The 22,613-nt window shown below is 57.9% G+C and overlaps 2 protein-coding genes across 3 annotated transcripts in view; one reads left to right on the top strand and one right to left on the bottom strand.

Moving 5' to 3' along the window:
* Nucleotides 1–1,110: 1,110 nt before the first annotated feature.
* Nucleotides 1,111–18,142, top strand: Csnk1g2 (casein kinase 1 gamma 2). 2 transcript variants are annotated; one of them, XM_028771569.1, is made up of 12 exons: nt 1,111–1,327; nt 11,348–11,775; nt 15,318–15,358; nt 15,431–15,500; nt 15,582–15,730; nt 15,814–16,048; nt 16,154–16,239; nt 16,329–16,413; nt 16,519–16,667; nt 16,983–17,066; nt 17,170–17,276; nt 17,416–18,142. In XM_028771569.1, exons 2-12 carry the CDS (start codon nt 11,589–11,591, stop codon nt 17,468–17,470), a joined length of 1,248 nt encoding a protein of 415 aa, XP_028627402.1. In that variant the 5' UTR covers nt 1,111–1,327; nt 11,348–11,588; the 3' UTR covers nt 17,471–18,142. The 2 variants fall into 2 exon arrangements, with proteins under 2 accessions (XP_028627402.1, XP_028627401.1); XM_028771568.1 differs by having other exon boundaries at nt 1,157–1,327; nt 15,431–15,730.
* A 1,671-nt stretch (nt 18,143–19,813) lies between these two features.
* The window catches only part of Btbd2 (BTB domain containing 2), a 14,929-nt gene continuing 12,129 nt past the window's right edge, over nt 19,814–22,613 (bottom strand). The window contains exons 7-11 of the mRNA XM_028771561.1: nt 22,205–22,402; nt 21,624–21,816; nt 21,365–21,452; nt 20,988–21,134; nt 19,814–20,862 (exon numbers count right to left, since the gene is read on the bottom strand). Of these exons, the coding sequence (XP_028627394.1) occupies nt 20,701–20,862; nt 20,988–21,134; nt 21,365–21,452; nt 21,624–21,816; nt 22,205–22,402 (788 nt within the window). The 3' untranslated portion in view covers nt 19,814–20,700. The remainder of the gene's footprint in view (nt 20,863–20,987; nt 21,135–21,364; nt 21,453–21,623; nt 21,817–22,204; nt 22,403–22,613) is intronic.

The following is a 22,613-nucleotide window of genomic DNA, read 5'->3' as shown; positions in this document are numbered from 1 at the left end:
TGTGCTAGGTGCAGGAGGCTGGCAGGGGAGCTGCCGTTAGGCCCCAGTTGACCTGCTGCCGGATTGGGACCCCAGAGGTTCTGGCACCTGGGGAGATATCGCCATGCAAAAGAACGAAGAGAAAAACTAAGGGGTAGTGGGGTCATGCCTGTCACCCTAGCACTTGACTGAGGCAAGAGGGATTTCTAAGAGTTGCGGGCAGCCTGAACTACATAGCAAGACTGTCTCCGAAAAGAGCAATTTAAAGATTTAAAACCGAGACAGACAGCCCTGACTCTGACCACTTGCCGCTAACCAAAAGCGACATTTTGCTGCGTCGCGGGCCGTTAACTTTAGTATTTTCATTTATGGAAAAACTTCCGGATCCAGCGCCAACCCTAACCACAAGAGGCCACGCCCCTCTATAACGTCCACCGTGACGTCAGGTGGCGAGACAGTGATGTCACAGATATGGCTGTGGGTTGGTGCCCGGGAGACCGCCACGCGTCTCCATGGCAACAAAAGGGCGATGCCTAGAGGATTGCGTAAACAACGCCCGCACAAGGGTGGGGCCGCTGCTGGTCCTATTCACAGCTCAGGTACGCTCCCGTCGCCACCAGTCTCTAGTGTCCCTCGGGACGCGCACACCGGCGGCCTCGGCTTGTCCGCAAAGCGCGGCGGCCGTAGCGCGGCGAGTCCTTGCCAACAGCCGCGGTCGCAAAACGGCGTGTCCGCCCCTCGGTCACGCCCCTGCGTTAAGATAAAGCTCCCTCCTCCAACTTACACCCTATTGTGGTAAAGCTCCGCCCTGCCACCAGGCCACGCCCCCAAACCGTCGTAAAGCGCTCACCCTGCCTCTAGGCCACTCCCCTACCTTGTGGTTAAAGTTCCGCGCCCATCTTCAAGCCACGCCTGCACACTGCCGTAAAGCTCCACCCTCGCCTCCAAGCCACTGCTCTGATCGTCGTAAAGCGCCGCGCCCCTCTCAAATACCATACCCACATTGGTCGTAAAGCCGCGTTCCGTGCCTCAAGGCCACGCCCCGCGCTGTGACGTAGAACGCGCACGCCTCTCGCGGCCCGGTTGCGACTGCGCAGTGGAGCGCGCAGGCCGCCGCCCCCCGCTGGCCGACGCTGGCGGCGTAAGGCGCGCGGGGGCTCCGCGGAGCGGGCGCGGCGGAGCGGCGGAGCCCGGCCCTCTCCGCCGAACATGCCGAGGCCCGCCCCGGTAGCGCGGGAGCCGGAGCGGGGGCCCGAGCCGGAGCGCGAACGTGCGCGGGGCCCGGAGCGGGGGACGCCGCGCTGCTGAGCTCGGCCACCACCGCCCGCGGGCCCCAGGCGGGGCGCAGGTAATGTTGCGCGCGCAGGGTCGACCGCGCCCCACCCCCGCCGCGCCGGGACCCCGTGACTCCCACTGACCCCGGATAACCCCACTCCGGGCCGGGTTGAACCATGTCCGCATCCTAAGATTCCTGACTGGTGTTCTGCACTGGGCGACCCTCACTTCCGGTCACCCTGCCTCAGTGTCCCTTACTGTCTGACTCCACCTTTGCTCTGGCTTTCTGGTCTCTGAGTTCGAGTGGGCACTGTTTCCCGGGTGCTCAGCTCACCTGCGACACCCAGGCGTCCCCACTTCCGGCCACCCTCGCCCGGAGACCCCTCATTCTGAATTAGTATTCCATTTCACTCTAACCCCATTCGTGTTCCTGCGTTCTGACTTCCCAGTTTCCTGTGTCTCCTTCCTAGGTGTTCAGCCCACTTGCAGCCCCCTCCCACATTTTTCTCCGTGTCCCCGGATGTCCCTTTCTCGTCCCCAGATCCCCTATACACCTGGTCTCCGGGCCTCCTGCCATCTGGACTCGGCTCCTTGTCCGTTCACACTCCCAGCCCTTCTTCCTGATGTTCACTCTTCACTATTTGTGGCCTTGATGATTTGTTGCAGGAGAAGAGCTGGGGGGTGGGGGGTCTTAGGGTCTGGAACAGAGGGTCCTGTCTAGGTGGAGGAGGACCTGTGGCAGGGGCTGCTTGGGAACTCTAGACCAGCTGCCCACGCCCTCCCCCTTCCGCTCTGGCCACCGGCTTTGTTTTCCGGAAACACAGGGATCAAGGCAGGAGGGGTGAGATGTCTGAGCAGGTTGCTAGATCCTGCCAGTCCCACTCTGCCCCAACTTTGTGCATGGGTGACTTTTTCAATAAGAGATGGGATTAGAAAGACTGTCTTTCGAGAGCAGTTTCTGTGGTGTCCTGGACTTCTAGGTTGGGGGCAGATGTTTTTCATCTTGGTGGCCTCCTGATGGCAGTTTGCAGAAAGCAGTCTGGGAGGTGGTGTGTAGGTGGAGACCTGTCTGAATCCTCTCTAGATTGCAGTCTGCTTCCCCAGCCCATCCCTTAGGGCTCTGGAGGCTGATGAGGGTCTTTGTCCAGGAGCCTCAGTGGATATCTGGGGACTCTGGGAGCTGGTAGGTGGAAGGCACGCCTTGTTGGTATGGGAGAAACTTCAGCTGCCTACAGAGATTATTCTGAACAAGTCAGGTGCTAGGGTGAACACTGACTGGGCCCCTCGCCTGCCCTGGGGGATTTGCTTGGGTGTAGAGAATGTATCTGTGGGTGTCTCTTGCCCCTGGACCTGTGTGGTACTGGCTAGCTGGTGGATGGGTCCCGTGGGTCCCCCCCACCCCCCCAGATCACAGGTATGCAGTGCCTGCCTGCCTGCCATGGGTCTCCAGGGCCTGGACAGACACTGTTCACTCTCCACTCTTCCTACAAAGGCTGAGCCCTGACAATTTCCTGGGAGCCAGAGGACATGGGGGACCAGATGGAGTGAGCAGAGTTCTGAGGACCTCCAGGGAGGGCCAGATCTAGAGGCTCCAAAGCCGATCTAGGCTCCAGGGCCTGTTGCACGCAAAGTGGGCTGAGATATAGGGTCTCTTTCTTATCCCCTGGGCCTGCTTGCCCAGAGGAGAGTTGGCCTCTTATCTTCTTAGATTTTACCTCGGAGTGGTCACTGGGCTCTAAGCACATCCTAGAGGCAAGCAGGCAGTGCTGTCCACCATGGTCTGGAATTTCATGTGGTTTTTGTGACTTTCTGTAGTCATACAGTCACTGCCCCTGGCAAAGGTTGTAGGCAAGTCCCTTGGAAATTGAACTGCTCCCACATGCCTGTCCGCAGCTTTGGGGAAGCCAGTGTGTCCATTTGTGTTCATGGGGAATTTACGAATAGGAGTGTGGATTCCCACAGGCTGGACAGACACTGTGCTGCATGGTAGATGGTATTTATTCTCTGACTCCTTCCTGCTAAGACGCCCATCTAGGCCCCTCCCCCCACAGCAGCCAACATCCTTTCTACAAGGCTCTGGGGCCTGGTGAGATCCTGCTCTCTGCTGTGTGGTAAGCCCGGTGGGAGGAGTGAGGGGAAGCAGGGTTGTAGGGTCCTGCTGTGACTAGGTGTCAAGATGGTATAGGACAGGCCAGTGGCTTTCTTGTAATCTGGGGGACAGATGGGGCCACTTAAAGGAGGCCCTAGCCCGAGAGTCCTGGGGCTAGGTCGTGCTGGAGAAGTGGGTGGGACTTCATCCGGTCTCACCTATACATCTGTTGTCCACTGGCTTAGTGGCCATGCTCTTGCTGGACCCAAGCCTCGTCCTTGTAGGCTGGACATCAGCTTGCCAGTCAGCGCCTTGTGCAGTCTTTGCCTGAGAGCTTGCTGGTTGGTGCTGGCACAGCCATAGGCACAAAGCTCACAGAGGTGTCTCTGCACTCAGCCGAGAGCTGGTGAGCCGAGAAGACCCCAAACCTGGGGCTTGTGGTGCTTGTGGTGCTTGTGGGGCATGGTGTCCATGAGATGGCCATAGCACCTTTTATAGAGAGTTGACCTTTTCCATATAGGAGGACTCAGGGTCTGGTGGCCTGATGTCAGTGACCCTGGTAAAAGCCAGGATGGTTGCACCGTGAAGAAGCCCATCCTGCATTGCCCTGTGGGTTAGGACACACTCTGTCCCTTTTCTGTCCTATCCTCTGTCACCTGTTACTTTCAGAGGCTGAGCAGCAGTGCCTGCCCATGAGTTGCTCTGACCTCAGTGGGTCAAAGTTATCCTTATCCTGGTCCTCAGTGGGTCAGACTCATCCCCATCCTGGTCCCCGGGAGGCGTCTTGACCCTAAGGTGTGTGGTGTTGGGGAACCTCAGCAGGTCTCCACTTGGCTCCTGAAATGCAGAAACATGAAGTGTTTGGGTGGCCACCTGGTCAACCGGGGAGACACCCCCTGGCTGTTTTCCTTTGGGTGGGACAGGTTCCCTAGGCCTATGGGGACCATCAGACCCTATGGACTCCTTCCTTCTCTGCTGTCTCCCACACTTCACTGTCACTAAGAGGCTCCATCTTGGGCAGAGAGGGCACAGAACACCCAGAACAGGTGGCTGTCTAAGAGCCACGCCTGGGACCTGCAGCTGTCAGATCTGTTCATGCTCAAAACATGGCAAAGGAGCAGGTCCTGGTCCCCAGTCCGGAGGGGATGCCCCTAGTGCCTGTGACAGCATGAGGACAACATGATGCTTGGCATTCCTGTCCTCTGTTCACCAAGACCCCAAGCCTTGGGTGCTCCCATTAGAGATTAGGCGCTGTGAGTGGCTCCTCTGAAAGAGGCCCCACACTGGGAAGTTGGTGTCATTTAGGACCCAGGGGTCAAGGGGTCATTCCTGCTGGTCACCCTCCATTCCCCTTCTGAAGGAGCAGACCTTCAGGTTGCCCTGGGCCTCTTACCACACCCTCGCCCCTCGGAACAGCTCACCAGGGCTGAGACAGATTGAGGTCACATCCTGTTAAAAGACAGGTATTCCAGAGTCTCTGACATGGGTCAGAGTCCAGTGGCAGCATGCAGCCTCACACAGAATCTGCAGTGAAAGCCGTAAACCAGGGTGTCCCACACGGAACCATACAAGCCTGTGACAGCAGGGCACAAGCCAGGGGACAAAAGGATGATGGTCTGTGTGTGCTGGAGGGAGGCCCATAGGTGTGATTTTCCAGCTGGGGTACCACCACTGACTCTCATGTGGGAGGAAACCCTATCTTGCTTTTTTTAACTTTAGATTTGTGAGACAAGGGCTCATGTGGATTAGGGTGGTCTCGAACACCAGATCCTCCTGCTGTGGATTCTGAGTGCTGTGGTAACCGTGCATGGCTCTTTTGATGCAAGATTTTGTGTATCTCTGGTGTACACATGAATGGGTGCCACATGCCATTGTGTGCCTGTGGAGGTCAGAGGTCAGCTTGGTGAGGTTGCTTCTCTCCTTGGATGTCTGGTTTTGACAGGGCTCTGTGTTGTGTAACCTAGCTGGCCTGGACCAGGCCCCTCCTTCCTCATTGATACTGGCTGTCAGATTGGCATGGTGAGTGCTGTGCCTACTGTTTTGTTTTTTGAGATAGAATATTACAACTTCTGTGGCTAAGGCTGGCCCTAAACTCACCATATAGTCCGACCTGTCTGTCCCTAAGCCCATGCCTCCTTCAGCTTCCTGAATGCCGGGGCGGGCGTAGGTCTGTGGCTCTACACCCAGGGGAGCTGTCCTGACTCTGCTGTGAGGTAGCATCCCAGGTAGCTGAGGATAGCTTTGCTCTCCTTGTTTCTTGGGGTTTGGTCTGGGCATGTTCTCTTGGGGTTACAGTGGGAAAGATTGAGGGTACTCCTGGGGCAGCTAAAGTCACCTCTAGCTCAGGCTTAGGCCTGTGTGGTCTTCAGGTGTGGATACAGGTTGGGGGAGGGGCACGGGAAGCAGGAGTACAGCTTGCCTTGCCAGAAGCCCTAGAGTAGGCAGCTGCCCCAGGCACTGAAGGGCTAGGCTCTGGGTAACTGGGACCCACAGGGCTGGCAGGTGGTGTTCATCTCCAGGCACTAGCCTGTCCTCTCCCACTCTGTGTCTGTGGACGGTGCTTCCTGTCGGGACATGCCCCTGTGGGCTCCTGGGGAGTCTAGATGCTGCTCTTGGCAGTCCAATTGGGCCCCTGAGAGGAGGCGTGGCGAGTGTCCAGCTCTGGGCCCCACCCCAGTATACTGCTATTAAAATGTTAAAACTAAGGATGGTAGCTTACACCCGTCTTTCTCACACTAGGGCCAGGAGGCAGAAGGATTGGGGGTCAGGGCCAGCTTGGGTGAAAGTCCTGGGGGAGGAAGTGGGCCAGTGACTGCCTAAGCTCAGGTCTCCAGTGCTCACTTAGAAGGCAGGGTAGGCGCTGTGGCGACCTGTGGTCTCAGGGCCCAGGAGGCTGTGACCCGTGCTCACACTGAGCCTTCTGTGGTAGCTAAAGTGGCAAGCACTGCTTCAAGAGAGACACGGCTTCAGTATAAGGTAGAGAGTTCCCTAGAAAGGCGGCCCTCAACACCAGCCTCTGGAATACGATCACACACAAACACAAAATATAGATATGTAAATCAGTCTACCCTGGCTCATGCCTGGAATTCCAGTGCTTGGGAACTGAGGCATGTGGCAAGTTCAAGGCTAGTCTGGGCTACATACTCTGTTTCAAAAAGAAAATCAACAGAGATATTTTTGGTTTTTGTTTTCTTTTTTTTCCCCCTTCCCTTCTCCCTCTTGCTACGGATGGTTGTGAGTCACCATGTGGCTGCTGGGATTTGAACTCATGACCTCTTGAAGAGCCGTCTATGCTCTTAACTACTGAGCCATCTCACCAGGCCCAACAGATTCTTTTGTGACTGTTCCTGGTGACACTTCCAAAATTCCCAGTGGACAATCCACCTTCACCTCAGGATCTGCTGTTGGCTGAGTTGTCCTTTCTCGTGTGTGATTGTTGGCACCACCACAGGAGGCCGTGGGCCATGGTCGATGCCTGTGCATGCCCATTTACATGTGTTCACCGAGCCACGCTTCGTGTCTTTCCGTCACTCCATCTGTGGGGCTGTGCCTAGCTTTGAGCCTGGCTCCCCACTGGGCTCTGCAGTGGATACTGCGTGGCGCTAGGCTCTGGTGAGCCTCGAGACTCTTTTCCATGCTGGAGCCCCCTCATGGTAATAGCCGCCCCATGTCCCCAGATACGGCCCCTAGTTTCCTAGGACCAGAGTCACCCTTGCTAAGACATGGGTCAGGAGATTCCACAGAACCCAAGAGGCGCTGTGTCCCACGTCACCTATGGCAACCACATGGGTGCAGAAGTCACTGGTGACCCGGGGACACCATCTGCTCTAATGTGGGGGCGTGGTTTATGCCGAGGAGCCGTTTAGTCCTCAGGCACAGAATGGAGAGCAGGGTTGTGGTTCTTTGCTCTCCAGAGTGCACACTGGCTCTCAGGGCGCCCGGCCACAGCTTCCAGTAGGTCCATGTGCTGTCCTGTGGCAGTGCTGACCCAAGTTATGTTAGTGTGTTCGAGCACTGTGGACCCTGCAGCTCATGTCGCTGAGGCTGGGGTTGATGGGTCCCCCAGATGACTGAGACTCTCACTGTCACACTGACACAGGTCTCTCCAGGGCTATGGCCCAGGCTCTCCGCCCTTTTCTGGGCACTGTTGGTGAGGTCCATGCAGAGCAGCAGGCCCCTGCCCGCCCACACTGGCATGGCCCCACTGCCCCTGCCCAGGAGAGCCCAGCCGCGGTGTTCCTCCCACTCCCACCCCAGCCCTTTTCCCTGCACCTGTGGGCACAGTAACTCATGACCAGGAGCAGGTGACCCGTGGTGGTATTGAGGTGCCTTCCTCCAAAGACAAGGTTCTAAGAAGTCCCCTGGCCGTTGTGCAGGCATGTGCAAGTCTCAGGGTCTCTCCCTCTGCCCTTGTCACCATCCTTGTAGGATGGTGCATATCTCTGGTCATCGGGTCCTGACCTGGTGCACGACTCGCTTGCCCACTGGCCAGGTGGCACCCCCTCCTTTCTGGTCAGGCTTCTTTCCTAGCTTGGCTTGATCCGCAAGTTTCTCCAGCTGTGTTCCAGGATGCTCAGTGCTGGGAGTGCCGATGTGCCATAACTCTGGAGCTGTAGCCCAGAGCCCTGCCCACTGCAGGGCTCTCATGGTGGCTTTTGTCCCTGCTTGTCCCCTTAGGTGAGTGCCAGGTCTAGCCTGGGAACTACCAATGACGTCAGCCAGGGACTGTGACATCACTAAGTGGAGATGCAGGGAAGGGGCTTGGGGGCCTCCGGGAGAGGAGCAGCCAGGGGCCCAGCAAGATGGGGGACCCCAAAAAGAACAGGGCAGGTGCGTGCTGGGGCCTTGCAAAGAGGGCTGTGTGTCTCTGGTGGAAGTCCAGCCTGCTGTCAGCCAGCTCCCTGAGCAGTGGGCACCATGCAGCTGGCTCTGTGGCCTAGTGTCACGCAGGCCAGCCCAGCATTTCCCTTGAGCCTGGGCTCACCTCTGGAGATAGCCTCATATAGAGAAAGAATTGGGCTCTGGGCCTTGTGGGTCAGACCAGGGAGGGTTTATTTAGGACTGGGGAGCCCTGCCCTCCTTCCAAGGGCTCTATTTTTAGCTCCACAGTTTAACCAGGACCAGGGCTAGAGGCATTTCCTCTTCTCTGGGTCTCTGGTCACCAGGTGTACCTGAGATAGCACAGCTGCCTGGTACCACAGTTGCCTGTTTTGCTGGCCCTCCGTGTTGGAATGACAGCTGTCTTGTAATGTGCTTACTCTCTTGGGCACTACTGTTGGCCACATAGCCTAGTTGTTCCTGTGAGTGAGGAGAAGTGGTCCATGTGTTGGGTGGTCATGGTGACCTCAGGTCATGCCCACCGTTCCACACTGTCATGGCCCTGTCTCATGGCAATTTTCATGGCCTCCTTTGCCTAGCCACCTCTCCTGGCCCCGTGGGATTGACAAGACTGGTAGTGGCTATTGTGGTGTCCCCAACTATATTGTAGGATGCATGGGGACAGTAGATGCACAGGTGACTCTGTGGTGTTACTTGGCTGCTATGTCCTCTCAGGACGTGGGCAGCACACCCACTGGCCAGGAAGGCCATGGTTGAAAGGCACAACGGTACATCAGGGTCTGCTCCCTCCTGCAGCCTGCCTGCTCTGAGCCCGCCTGTGCTTGGTACCCTGTGCAGGACCCTTCCTCTGCCTCTCAGTTGTTGTCGTCCCCCAGTGCGGCCCTGCAGGTGCCCCATTCCCACTGTGCAAATCCTAGCTGGCCTGAGTCCCTAGAATAGACCATGGCAGTGTGTGTGCCCCCTAGGTCTTGCCCTCCACACATCATAGGTGGGCTTCTGGGCCTGCTGTGGGCAGCTCTGCAGGTCACCAGGCTGAGGAAGACACAGTGGGCCCATCCCTGGCCTCCTCAGAACAAAGAATGATGTCCTCTGCTGCTGGGGGCGCTGCAAGGCCAAGCCCCATCTGGGTACTTTCTCTCTGAACCTCAGAGAAGCCCTGCTCTTTCTAGTGACCTAGGAAGCCTCATGTTGGTGTGTGATGAGCAGGTGGCTCCTCTTTCCTGACGTGCAGGTCCCTGCACTTGACACAGCAAGGTGTCCACACTCTACGGTCTTCTGATGCCACTGCTCATGCATCGCCCTACCCAGCCATGGTGGCCTCTTTACTTGTGGGTTGTGAAGGGTGCGCTTGTGGGCAGTCTAGACATTGTGGGGTGGGGAACACACCCGATCCCCAGGTGATGTCCTTCCTGGGGACTGAGGTGTGTGCAGCTCTGTAGCAGGACACAAGTGTTGGGAGTGGCTCGCTCCCTGTACACCCTCCAACCCTTTTTGACCCTTCCCTGTGTGTGAGTTGATCACACTGAGGTGATGGCTAGAGTCCTGGGCTCTGTCTGTCCCTGAATGGTGCCTCCAGATAGATGCAGGGATGCTGAGGGCAAAGTGCTAGACCCTGAGAGTGCCTCTGCGTGCAGTTTAGCAAACCACATTATATTTAGTGCGCATAGGGTGGTGTGTCTGTACTACCCGTGTGTTTGGAGGTCAGAGTCGTCTCCGCAGTGTAGACCCTAGGGACAAGACATGGGTCATCAAATTTGGCACAGGAAGCCTTATCCATTGAACCATCATTTTGTTGGCCTGTGGTGTTTTTGTGAATGGTTTCATGTAGCTCAGGCTGGCCTTGAACTCGAGATCCTCCTGCATGTTAACATGCTGAGTGTGCGCCCCCATGTTTTGTTTGTGTGTTAGAGATGGGCCAGGGCCTGCGGTACAATGGGTGAGCACTCTGCCCTCCCAGTCAGTCCTTCCTAATGGGAAGAGAAGCCATGTCATGTGACAGAGGCTCCAAGGGGCTGTTCTGAGTGATACCTGGGGGAGTGGGAAGGGCAGATGCTTTTTTCTGCTCTGTGGCCTTTCCCAGGTTCTTGTGGCCTGGGCACAGCCCTGCCAGTCTCCTGTTTGTGCACCCGCCTTGGTAGGCACACAGGTCCTTCGGCAGGCCCCAGTCCACACCTGTCTCCTCTTTGTCCTTACGGCCACAGTGCTGGCATCGCATGGTGCCAGGCTTTCAGGTGTGCCTTCCTCTGCTTCCCACGTTGTCACTGAGTGCCCTGATGAGAGAGGGACAGGAGCAGGCCTAGCCCATTGAGACTGTGCAGTTTCTAGGAGCCCCTCCCCATGATCTCCATGGTGAGGAAGAATGGGACCTGAGGATGGCTTGTCTTGTCCTCGGGTGTTTTTGTGTCCTAGGTGGGGTTCAGACCCTTGGTGGCCTGTGGTATAGCTAACTGTCCACACTGTAGAGACTCATGGTAAGCGTTGCTGTGGGACACGTACCCCATAGGGTCAAGGCCCCTGCAGTGTGAATCTGAGCTGGAAGACGGCCCCATACCTCCTGGGTTTTCTAGGGGTCCCCTTTATCTTGAGGAGAGTCCCTGTTGGATGCTAAAGGATCCATGTGTGGATGAGGGGCCCACGCTCACTGCCTGGGGCCTCCCAAGCCTTCCCTGTTCACCCAGTGCTGCACACTGTGTACCACCCAGCATAGGTGGAGTCCCTCTGCCTGCCCTCTGAGGTCAGGTGTGGCTCCTGTCCCTATGTGGACACTGTTCATTCTGCCATCTGCCACTTCCCTTGTCTTGGCTGGTCGTGTGGTTGGACTGTGGGTTGCCTCTTACCTGGATCCCCTTGTTGGCCTTAGCCTTCCATTGTCCTCTGCTCAGCCACTTGGTGGCATAGTCGTGTGGCAAGTTAGAGGACCCCAGCCATCCACCCCAGTCTCCAAGTTCTCTCAGCTTGCATTTGGTCACACCACAGTAGCCTTTGCTGTGGTCTCTGACCTATCCCAGAATGAGCAGGGCATGGACGTTTCCCACAGGGAGAGATGCACTCTCCAGGCAGGACTGTTACCAATCCTGTTCAGACCTTCAAAGATCTTTTTGTACCAGCCCACTGGGGGCATGTCACGTAGTCTGCCCTCTGACCTGTGCCTCTGTTCCTTCACAGCTGGGCACCACAGGATTTAAGGCGGTGGGACCTGTTGGCAGAATGTCTTCTCTCTCTGCAAGCGACCCTGAGGCCACCAAGATGAGCACCTCGGCCTGGCCTATGAGCGTGCCCGGGTGTCAATAGCCGGGAGCCAAGGGGCCACCGGGCGCAATGGTGTACTAGGCCGGGCGCGAGCTCAGGTTTCGCACTCGGATCTCACGGCAGAGTCACCGTGGAGAGGCCAGGGTACCACAAACTTATGGATTTTGACAAGAAAGGAGGGAAGGGGGAGCTGGAGGAGGGTAGGAGAATGTCCAAAACCGGCACAAATCGGAGCAACCACGGTGTCCGTACTTCGGGGACCAGCTCAGGGGTCCTGATGGTGGGCCCCAACTTCCGAGTCGGCAAGAAGATAGGCTGTGGGAACTTCGGGGAGCTTCGCCTCGGTGAGTCCTGTGTCTCCCGTCCCATCTCCTGTCCATCTCTAGGCCCTCAGGAGGAAGGAGGAAACCTGGCTTTGTGTACTTCAGGTCCCAGACCTTGCCCAGAGTGGTCATGTGAGGGAGGTGCTCCCAGGGAGGCTTGGCTGTGCTTTAGAAGACAGTGGGGTGACACTTGTCATTGGGCCAGTGAGGATCACAGTCTGGAGGACAGAGTCTGGCCACACTGAGGGGACAGCAGTGTCATGGCCTCCAGTTCCCCTCCTTTCCCAGAGCAGATTATTGTAGCACTCATTGGTCTGCTCTGGCCCATCCTGGTGCAGAGCCTCTGCAGTCCTGGGCCAGGGCTGTGCCTTGGGCCTCTGCGCCTTCTGCCTGCAGCCTGCGGCTTCAGTGTCTCCTGAGGCCCCGCAGAAACGTGGTTCTACACAATAAGACACCAAACTGCAACCTTGAAGCCAGCCATTGTGGCCATGCCTTTAATCCCAGCACTAGGAGGCAGAGGCAGGCGGATTTCTGAGTTCCAGGACAGCCTGGTCTACAGAGTGAGTTCCAGGACAGCCAGGGCTACACAGAGAAACCCTGTTCTGAAAAACCAAGAAAAGAAAAACTGCAGCCCTAAATAAATACATGCATGTGCACATGGCCAGCAGTGCCTTCTGGGAGTCCTGTCCTCAGACAACTGGCAGTCGATCACAGTTCCCGTCCTGGTCACTGTGCAGGGTTAGGAGTAGAGTCCTGAAAGGGTTTCCACTGCATCCTGTGCAGGGTCTGTCTGTAGGGAGCTGTGTGCAGGTGCTTGTTGCTCCCTGTTCTCCCTGCTAGGAGTGGAGTCTGGGCCACCAGCCTGTGCAGTTGCCCTTTGTTGGAATGCAGGGCCAGCCCCTCCCCCGGGTGCTCAGCACTCCTTGTCAGTGGTTGACACCCTAACCTAGGTCAGAACTAGCACCTCAGTGCTAATGTGCTTCCTGTGAGGCCAGCCAGGAGTCCAGCCCCTGCTGAGACCCAGCCTCACAGCACTCAGGGTGCTGGGGCAGGTGCTCTCAGAAGGGGCAGGCCAGCCTGGGCTATACAGTGAGACCTTGTCTCCCTTCCCCTGCCCCCACAAAGTTAGAGTGAGCTTTGAAGGTGCTAATTTCCCTGGTGAGCTTGAGCTGCTTCCTTGCCCTCACCCTTACCCTCCACCTGCCCCCGCCCTCCCCCTCCACCCGCCCCACCCCCTCCACCTCCCCCTGCCCTCACCCTCCACCCGCCCCATGCCTTTCTTGTGAGGTCTGGCGATCCGGCCTGAGCCACTAGCTCCTTGGATCTGTAGAGTGATAATTGTTCATTAAATTGGGAAGTTGAAGCCGGTCGTCTGTGCAGCTTTCTTCTCTGATTACAAGGCCACATTCGGTCCCTTTGTGTGTGCCCTCACTCCCTTTTCCTTGTTTGTTTTGGTTTTTTGAGACAGGGTTTCTCTGTGTAGCCCTGGCTGTCCTGGAACTCACTCTGTAGACCAGGCTGGCCTCGAACTCAGAAATCCGCCTGCCTCTGCCTCCCAAGTGCTGGGATTAAAGGCGTGCGCCACCACCGCCCGGCTTCCCTTTAGAAAGGGTCCCACCCTATAGCTCTGGCTGTCCTGGAACTCACTCTATAGACCTGGCAAGCCAGAACTCACAGAGATCCTCCTGCCTCTGCTTTCCGAGTACTGGGGTCAAAGGTGTGTGCACCATGCCCAGTTCTCTCCTCACACACACTTTTTAGAGTTTTGTTGTATTTTATGTTTATGGGTGTTTTGTCTGTGTGTATGTCACTGTACTGTGTGCGTACCTGGGGAGTCGGAAAGAGGCCACTGGGTCCCCTAGAATTAAAGTTAGGGATTGTTGTGAGGCCCCATGTGTGATCTGAACCCAGATCTTCTGGAAGAGCAGCCAGTGCTCTTAACCACTTGAGTCAGCCAGGTCCCCAGTCCCCCGCACACTTGAGAAAAACATCTCAGTGTGTGTCTGTTGGGGAACAGACATGCCACACACACACACCTGTGAAGTCAGAGATAACTTTGGGGAGTCTCATTTCTCTCCTTCCTGTGGATTCTGGGGGCTCAGGCTTGAACTGAAGCTGGCAGCTTGCATGCTGGCGCTCTCCACTAAGGAGGAGGCACACTTGCACGGGGCTCAGAATGGCCACGCCTACACGACTGGTGCTTCTGCACCTTCACCCTGGGTGCTCCTCCACTGCTGTCATACGTACCTCTGGTGCTGTCATACGCACAGGGAACCTGGGTCTCCCAAGGTCGTGGCTCAGGTTCCAGGCAGGCTAGGAGCAGAGCAGAGTTGGATCAGTGAAAACTCCAGGAGAGATAGCCACAGAAGAAGAGTGACCCTGAGGTGGTTAAAGTTAAGAGACATCTGCTTATAACAAGTGTTGTCAGCTGCAGCTGAGGAGACTAGAGCTCCCTTGGGTAAGCCCCACTTCCAGCATATGCGAGCCAAGGCCCCAGAGAGACCTGAACAAACCCTCCAAGAGGAGAGCTGGCTTAACACACTGCAGGCCCTGCCTCCTTTGCAAGGGATAGCCCTTTGCTGCTCACCCGAGAGATCTGAGGTGCCTGCAGGGTGGGGGGGTAGAGACCAGACCCATGGCGACCTGGACTGTCCCTGAGCCTCCTCTTAGAAGAAACTCCATGATGCTTCACCTTACACAACCTGGCATGCCCTGGTGGATCCCAGGAGCTAGGAGGCCATCACCGGCAGAGAGAGAGCCAAGCCCAGCTACAAGTGGGCTCAGAGAGGGCTGCATGCTGATATCCTTGGCAGCTGGATAAAGATGGAGAAACCCAGGACAAGCAGGGAGTTGAGCATCCCTGCAGGTGGCTAGAGACCACCTCCAAAGGGCTATCTGTGCCTCAGGCAGCCTGGGGGGGAGCTCTTCACAAGTTGGTGGGTGGGTGGCTGGCTGTGACTGGGGACAGAGACCCTAACAGCGGCTGAGGCAGCTGTAGGTACAAGCTGGCTACAGAAGCCTCCCAGTGGTTCTGCTTGCTGCCTTATGCAGGGCCTTTCTCTGCAGGCGTGGCAGGGGCAGCCACTGGGGCGTGGCCAGAGATGGTCTTTGTGACTAGTGATGCTGAGGTAAACAGGGTGCTGAGGGCCCGGGCTGTGCTCAGACAGCAGATGGGAGCCCTGCAAGGAGAGGCTGACTGAGTGAGGCTGAGCCTACTGCTGGATTTACGGGGGGTGGGGGGGTATCAGCACCACGGGGTCTGCGTCCCCTCAGCCAGCAATCTTGGTAGTATGTGTGTCTTTGTGGGGCTGCCTCCAAAGTGAGGATGGGTTCTGGCGTGACTGCTAGGACCCAGGGGAGACGTCTCCCCATGACTGCATGAAAGTAGACAGGTGTAGTGCCCGGATTCCTGGGCAGTTGAAACTTGTGGCCAGAGGAACTTTACCAGCCAGTGGGAGGAGACACTCGACGTGCTTCTGACCGGCTCTGAGGAGAGCACGTCCTTGGGATCCGGGTGGGCTGGGCAGGCTGCAGTCCTAAGCGTCTGTCTGTTGCCTCCCCAGGAAAGAACCTGTATACAAATGAGTACGTGGCCATCAAGCTGGTGAGTGTGCCCTGCCCTTGCCCTGCCCTGCGCCCTCGCCTGAAGAGGGGGTAACAGTCCTCTGCCCCGCAGGAGCCCATCAAGTCCCGAGCCCCGCAGTTGCATCTCGAGTACCGCTTCTACAAGCAGCTCAGCACGACAGGTGAGCACTCGGGGCCCGCCGGGCCGGCACGCCCAGGCGGCCAGGGGCTCGGGACACCCAGCATGGATGTTTCCTTCGCAGAGGGCGTCCCTCAGGTCTACTACTTCGGCCCTTGCGGGAAGTACAACGCCATGGTGCTGGAGCTGCTGGGGCCCAGCCTGGAGGACCTGTTCGACCTGTGCGACCGCACCTTCACGCTGAAGACGGTGCTGATGATCGCCATCCAGCTGGTGCGGAGGGCTGGGGCGGCCCGGGCGGGGTGAGCGGGCCCGGGCGCAGGCGCTGAGCCCCCGCTGACTCGGGTCACCCGCAGATCACGCGCATGGAGTACGTTCATACCAAAAGCCTCATCTACCGCGACGTCAAGCCCGAGAACTTCCTGGTGGGACGGCCGGGCAGCAAGCGGCAGCACTCCATCCACATCATCGACTTCGGGCTGGCCAAGGAGTACATCGACCCCGAGACCAAGAAGCACATCCCGTACCGCGAGCACAAGAGCCTGACCGGCACGGCGCGCTACATGAGCATCAACACGCACCTGGGCAAGGGTGAGGGGGCGGGGCCGGGCGGGGTCAGGGGGCGGGGCCGCGCCGCGGGCAGGGGGCGGGGCAAGGCAGGGCCCAGCTGAGGCTGAGCCAGTGCTGTCCCCGCAGAGCAGAGCCGCCGGGACGACCTGGAGGCGCTGGGACACATGTTCATGTACTTTCTGCGCGGCAGTCTGCCCTGGCAGGGGCTCAAGGTGGGTGGGGCCTTTCGAGTCGGGGAATGGGGTGCGGGCTTGCACTCTGGGTGCTGATTCCCGGCTAACACTACGGTCACATCTCACAGGCGGACACGCTGAAGGAACGCTACCAGAAGATTGGAGACACCAAGCGTGCCACGCCCATCGAGGTGCTGTGTGACAGCTTCCCGGGTAAGGAGCCCCCTTAGAGCCCCTCTCGTGTGGCCACGCCTACAGAGCCATCCCCCTGCATGCTGGGCTTCCCCGTGTGACCACACCCCTGGCCCTCTTCCTCAGAGGAGATGGCCACCTACTTGCGCTATGTGCGGCGCCTTGACTTCTTTGAGAAGCCGGACTACGACTACCTGAGGAAGCTCTTCACCGACCTCTTCGACCGCAGCGGCTACGTGTTTGACTACGAGTATGACTGGGCCGGCAAGCCCCTGGTACGAGCAGGTGACGGGAGAGTGTGAGGGCGCGCTAGGTGGGCATCTCCATAGTGAGCCCAGGCCCTGGGTGGGTGCCGTACAAGTGTTGGAAGCTCAGGAGTTGAAGGGGTTCGGATCGAGATGCCCACAGGTGAAGGAGTGCAGGTGGTGACACAGACCCCGGTGTACAGTCGGGCGCGGGTGGGAGCTTCGGTGGGAGGGGCCGACCTCTCCACAGTGAGGGGCGGCCGGGGCCAGGGCGCGGGTCAGGAACTGTCCTGGGGCTGCAGCGACACCTGCGGCTCCATCCTGTCCTGACATCCGCTCTCGCAGCCGACACCCATCGGCACCGTCCACCCTGACGTGCCCTCCCAGCCGCCACATCGCGACAAAGCTCAGCTCCACACCAAGAACCAGGTGAGAGCCGGGCCTGGGGCCCCATCCTGGCGGGGCCGGAGGGTCCTGTGACCTCCGTCGCAGAGCAGGCAGGGGTGCTAGGCTGATAGCCACCGTCTTGCAGGCGCTGAACTCCACTAATGGAGAGCTGAACACAGACGACCCCACCGCGGGCCACTCCAACGCCCCCATCGCGGCCCCCGCAGAAGTAGAGGTGGCGGATGAAACCAAGTAAGGCTCAGGGTGCAGTGGCTGCGCGTGCCCGTGCTGGCCACTGGTAACCCCATCACCACCTCTTACCCCATTGCCCCCATCAACCGCGAGGTCACCATCCCCACATTACCCGTCACCGCCCTTGTCACCTGTGCAGGTGCTGCTGCTTCTTCAAGAGGAGAAAGAGAAAATCGCTGCAGCGACATAAGTGAGGGTGGTTGCAGCCGCTGCCCAAGATCCCCAGGCGGGTGTCTAGGACGCTGGCAGTGTCCGTGGTTGCGTGGGGCTCCTTGGCCCACCTGCAGGCACCATCTTTCGGGACTTGGGGTCACTTCCTTCACACAGGACTCTGGCGGAAATCTCTACACCCGTGTCTCGTCATCCCCTTCGAGAGCATTAACTATTTAAAACCAGGAGAGAAGCGCTGCGCCGTCCCTGCTGCGCCCCTGTTAGCTCATAAAGTCCAGCTTGTCCCCTCAATCCAAAGGCCATTTTCTCGAGGGGGGCAGGCCCGGGGGCATGGGTGTCACATGGGGAGGCCTCAGCCACCAAAGGGGAGGCGCGTGCACTTGCACAGTGCTGCACCAAAGCCGGGGCGGAGCGCGGGATGGTCACCGCACAGGGACTGGCATGGGCCCCACAGTGCCAGGGCGGCTGTGACTCGTGTCCCTGCGTGCAGGGCCCACGGGACAGAATCGCCTTAACGCCCGGCCCGGGGCAACAGACAGGCAGTCCCACGGGAGGGCCAGGCCTTGGTCGTGGGAGCCGAGTTCTTGCTTTACAACGTGTACAGAAATGAACTTATGTTTCTCCGGCGCTTCCTTGAAGCCGTAGAGTTTAGGGGCTTTTTTAAAAAAAAAAAAATAAAAGAAAAGAAAACTATCCCAGATTGTTGGCCCCGTCTTTACCATCCATAGGATAGAAAATTCCAGTCTGTGATCAAGAGCTGACAAGGACCCAGCTGAACCAAGGGAATACTGAGGGAGCTGGGGACTGTCTGCCCCAGGAAAGATGGAAGAGACTGGTGACCCAGTGGGACAGAAAGGCTGCTGCTTCCAAACCTGAGGGACCCAGGAGTCCCCAAGCAGATGGACAGGTCTGGGTCTGAGCAGCAGGCCTGCTAAGATGGAACACCTCCAGCCAGGGAAGTGGTCTGCACAGCGCAGCTGCAGACTGGAAGCCGCCTCCGAAGCCAAGCCCTGAGGAGTGTGAGCTGGAAGACTGTTGCCGGAGCAGAAAGGAAATTGAAGGGGTTGGGGGGGGGGTGAAGTAAGCTTGCTGCTTGCTGGGATAGTTTCCCTTTGCATTGCTGGGGATAGACTCCAGACCTTCATGCTTATACAGGTATCACCCAGCAAACAAAATTATAAGAGATGGCTCAGTGGTTAAGAGCACTGACTGCTCTTCCAGAGGTCCTGAGTTCAATTCCCAGCAACCACACGGTGGCTCACAGCCATCTGTAATGGGATCCGATGTCCTTTTCTGGTGTGTCTGAAGACAGCTACAGTGTACTCACATAAATAAAATTATAAAGGGTGCTTGGAAGAAGGGATGATGGAAGTGAAAATTTTTTCCTTAAGAAAATAAGAGGCTCCGGGGCATTGGTGGAGCACGCCTTTAATCCCAGCACTTGGGAGCAGAGGCAGGTGGATTTCTGAGTTCGAGGCCAGCCTGGTCTACAGAGTGAGTTCCAAGACAGCCTGGGCTACACAGACAAACCCTGTCTCGAAAAACCAAAGAGAGAGAGGGAGTGAGGGAGGAGAGGAAGAGAGGAAGAAAGGAAGAAAAGGGCTGGAGATATGACAGTAAAAAATGCCATATCAGACCTGAATCCCAGTTTCTCACCACTCAGCACATGTGTTAGCAGTTCCTGGGGAGCCAGCATCCTCTCCTAGACTCCATGAGCACCCACATAGTGTGATATACACAGACACAACACACAAACTTAAAATCCACTTAAGCAGGCAGGATGGCTCAATTGGTGTCTCCTACTGGCCAGAGCCAAGAGCAGCTGCACCCCCAGGACCCAACAGTGGAAAGAGAAAACTCACTCTGGCAAGCTGTCCTCCGGCCTCACACATGTGTACAATGCAGTTAAAACAGTTGGGGCTTTGTTTTGAGGCCAGCCTGGTCTACAGAGAGTTCCAGGATAGCCAGGGCTATACACAGAGAAACCCTGTCTCAAAAAGCAAAGTTTTATTTTTATCTTAAACCATGAGTGTGCATGTGTGTATTATGAGGTACCCAACACGAGTGCCAGGAACATGGGTCCTCTGCGGGAGCAGCAGGTGCTCTTAATCACTGAACCATCTCTTAAGCTCTTTTGTCAGGAAACCAGCCAGGTATCATGTACCCTAGGCTAGCCCTGGACTACAGACCTCCAGCCTCTGCCTCCTAGGGACTGAGGTGGCAGTGCACATCTCAGGACCTTGACCCTGGCTGCCTGCTTCTTTGCTCTCCTGGGGTACTGTGAGGGTATCCTCAGGGGACAGCGTGGGTGGCTGAGGCACCTGGCTCCCAGCCACATGACACTCAGAGGATGTGGCACTCAGTGCTTCAAGGCAGATGTTTTTATTTAAAAAAAAAAAAAAAACTCATTTGGGGATACAGTGTGGAGGGCACACCTCCCATGGCTTTGGGATGGCGAGGGTTCTGGGCAGGAGGCCACTGGTACAGAGACATGAGGAAGTGACACCCCAAACTGGAGACTGCGCCTTTTGGAACATCACTGGGTGGGTGTGAGGTGGCCTGTCAGAGGGTGTTCTGTGGTCCCCTGGGTTCCACATGAGGCTGGCAGGCCCAGTGCTTCTCAATAGGTCTGACCCACGGCTCGGGCCCTGTGGGCTCACGGCTGAGCTGTGCCATACACACCAGTGAGAGCCTGTCTGCTTCAGATGGATAGACAGTGCTGGCCAGGCACTGCTGCTGCTAGAAGTAGGGACCGTGGCCCACATGTCACACACCCTGGGGCAGAGCCCCCAGAGACTCTGTATACATGCCCAGAAGGCCAGGGCTTCAGGAGCCAACAGAGCACGCAGGTCAGACCTGGGACGCCCCATAGAGCAGCAGAGCCGGGAAGGGACAAGGAACCCAGACGGCTGGCTGGAGGAGAGACCCGATGCGGCTCCAGCCGAGTGTGGGCTCGAGTGCATAGCATGTGCAGTTGCAGAGAACGGAGGGGCTGGACAGCACCCGGCTCGGAGCTGGCCTGTTGCCCTGGGCTTCAGGGACTGAGAGCTGTCCATCCAAGGCCAGGCACTCTGCCCCCAAGACTGAGGGACTGTCTTGACAGGGCCCAGCCCGTGGCCTAACCACCTCTCCAGTGCCGTGGGACAGGCGGTCACACTTGTCACAGTGGACACAGGCAGCCCCTTCCATGATGATGTGGGAGGTGGTGGGGAGGGAGGCAGCCCTGTGGCTGGCGGTGACCTGGGTGGATGGCCTAGGTGTAGAAGATGACTTCGGGAATCTGCCCGTCCTCCACAGACGTGCCGTTGTTGTTCCCAGCTGCGTAACAGAAGGTGAAGCAGGCCTTAGCCCCTGTGGTCGGGGACTCATGGGTCACCTTGCGTAGACCTTTGGTGCCATAGTGCGAGTCCGGGCCCTGGAGGGGGTGGGAGGCATAGAGAGGTCAGGGTGCCCCAGGCCTTCGCTCTCACCCACAGAGGGGCACCCACAGCCTGCAGGGACCAGGACCAAGAAAGTCCCCGGGTGCAGTACGGGCCCCACCTTCAGCGTGGCACAGGCAGTGTAGTTCACATTGGGCAAGACCTCCACGGGCTCCTTGAACATAACACGGAAGGTGCTGGCAGAACCGTCGCAGCTGAAGCCTGTGTCGTTCTGTCCAAGGACCGTGTTGCTGTCCGTATGGATGATCTAGGGACAGAGGCTACAGAGCTGCCAGGGTCTGAGCTGGGCAAGCAGGAACTACAGGGACTGATGGGGGTGTGGCCTGGGCACGTGGGCACGGGCTCAAGAAGATGGGTGTGCTGGGGGCATAGCGAGAGCCTAATGGGACACACGTGGGAACACACTGTGTGGGGGTGTGCCTAGGAGGCAGGCTGGTGGCATGGCCAGGGGCCTGCGTGGAAGGGCTGGCAGCCTACCTGGATGTTCACTTGGTAGTCAGTAGGGCCGTGGATGGATCCGTAGAGCCCAAAGCCCACCACGAAGACGCGCTTGCTGACCGAGAACCTGCGGAGGGAAGTGAGTGGCAGATGGACACTGTCCCCAGCTGAAGCAGCAACAGCGGCGGCCGTGGGGCTGTGGCGACGGCACACTGCCCACTGCTGACTGAGGCCTCATCTACCGTGTGCCCAGTCCCCGCTGCCCACTCCATTCCCACCTAAGCTGCCAGGGTCTCACCTGATGCGGTCACTGGTTCCACTGTAGCCCCAGCGGCTCTCCACCTGCTGGAACCGGTTAATGCTACACTCCTTGCCCCGCAGGCAGCACCGGGGCCGGTCAATGAACTCCACACGTGGCTTGGGGTTGACAGTAAAATGTAGGAAGAGGCTGACCACCTCCCGGTCCACCAGGATGCCGGACTGTGCCGGGCCTGCGGGCAGAGGGCTGGCTGACAGCAGGAAGGGAAGGCAGACTCAGGACCTGGCCTCAGGGTGGGGTATCTCACAGTCAGGACCTGGCCTCAGGGTCCATGCGCAGGCTCCTAGGCCAAAGACGGTGACTTCACAGTGTCTCACCACGCTGCATTTTCCAGAGCCTTTCTTTCCAGGGCTCAAGGAAGGCGGCAGACCCCAAACCCACGCACGCCAGGCTACTCATCTACCTACTGAGTCCCGCCCAAAACTGAATCCTGAGTGGCTGATAAGACATGGCCCCCATGGCTAGAGACCCCAGAGTCGCAAGCAGTGTCCCGAGATCATAGCCTGATGGGTATGGGTGGCAGAGGTCGTGAGGCAGCGGCTGCCATTCAAGTCTGTTACCTGCGGCAAACTCCTCAATGGTCATCAGGGGGAAGCGGACGAGCCCCAGGGCCTTGCCCAGCACCTTCCTCTTGTTCTCAGGTGTTGCCTGAAGCTGCTGCCGTTGGCACTCAGCCTCCGACCAGCGCACGACTGCACTGAAGAGACGAACCTCACGAATGCCCAGGGTGTCCCGCTCCAGCACTGCCACCAGTGTGTCTGTGGGAGAGAGGCTGTGAGCCCGAGGCCTGTACAGGCCACGTGTAGATTACCCACATGGGATCCATCTTAGAGCCAGGGCTTGGGAATCAGGGCCCGCTGTCCATGTCTATCAATGAGGCTTTATTGACACATGGCCCTCCGGAAGCACGGTCTCCTTCCTTCCTTCCTTCCTTCCTTCCTTCCTTCCTTCCTTCCTTCCTTCCTTCCT

This window comes from Grammomys surdaster, unplaced genomic scaffold (genome assembly GCF_004785775.1).
Source record: "Grammomys surdaster isolate TR1022 unplaced genomic scaffold, NIH_TR_1.0 209, whole genome shotgun sequence".
NCBI lineage: Eukaryota > Metazoa > Chordata > Mammalia > Rodentia > Muridae > Grammomys > Grammomys surdaster.
Note: the sequence above shows the minus strand (reverse complement) of the source record. Positions and strands in the feature narration are given on the sequence as shown.

What these genes read in the sequence shown, in the direction of transcription:
- Csnk1g2 (XM_028771568.1), top strand. Translation starts at nt 11,589, where the DNA reads ATGGATTTTGACAAGAAAGGAGGGAAGGGGGAGCTGGAGGAGGGTAGG. An exon ending in AGTACGTGGCCATCAAGCTG is followed by an intron (nt 15,359 to 15,430) that starts GTGAGTGTGCCC and finishes TCTGCCCCGCAG; the next exon opens with GAGCCCATCAAGTCCCGAGC. An exon ending in TGATGATCGCCATCCAGCTG is followed by an intron (nt 15,731 to 15,813) that starts GTGCGGAGGGCT and finishes GGTCACCCGCAG; the next exon opens with ATCACGCGCATGGAGTACGT.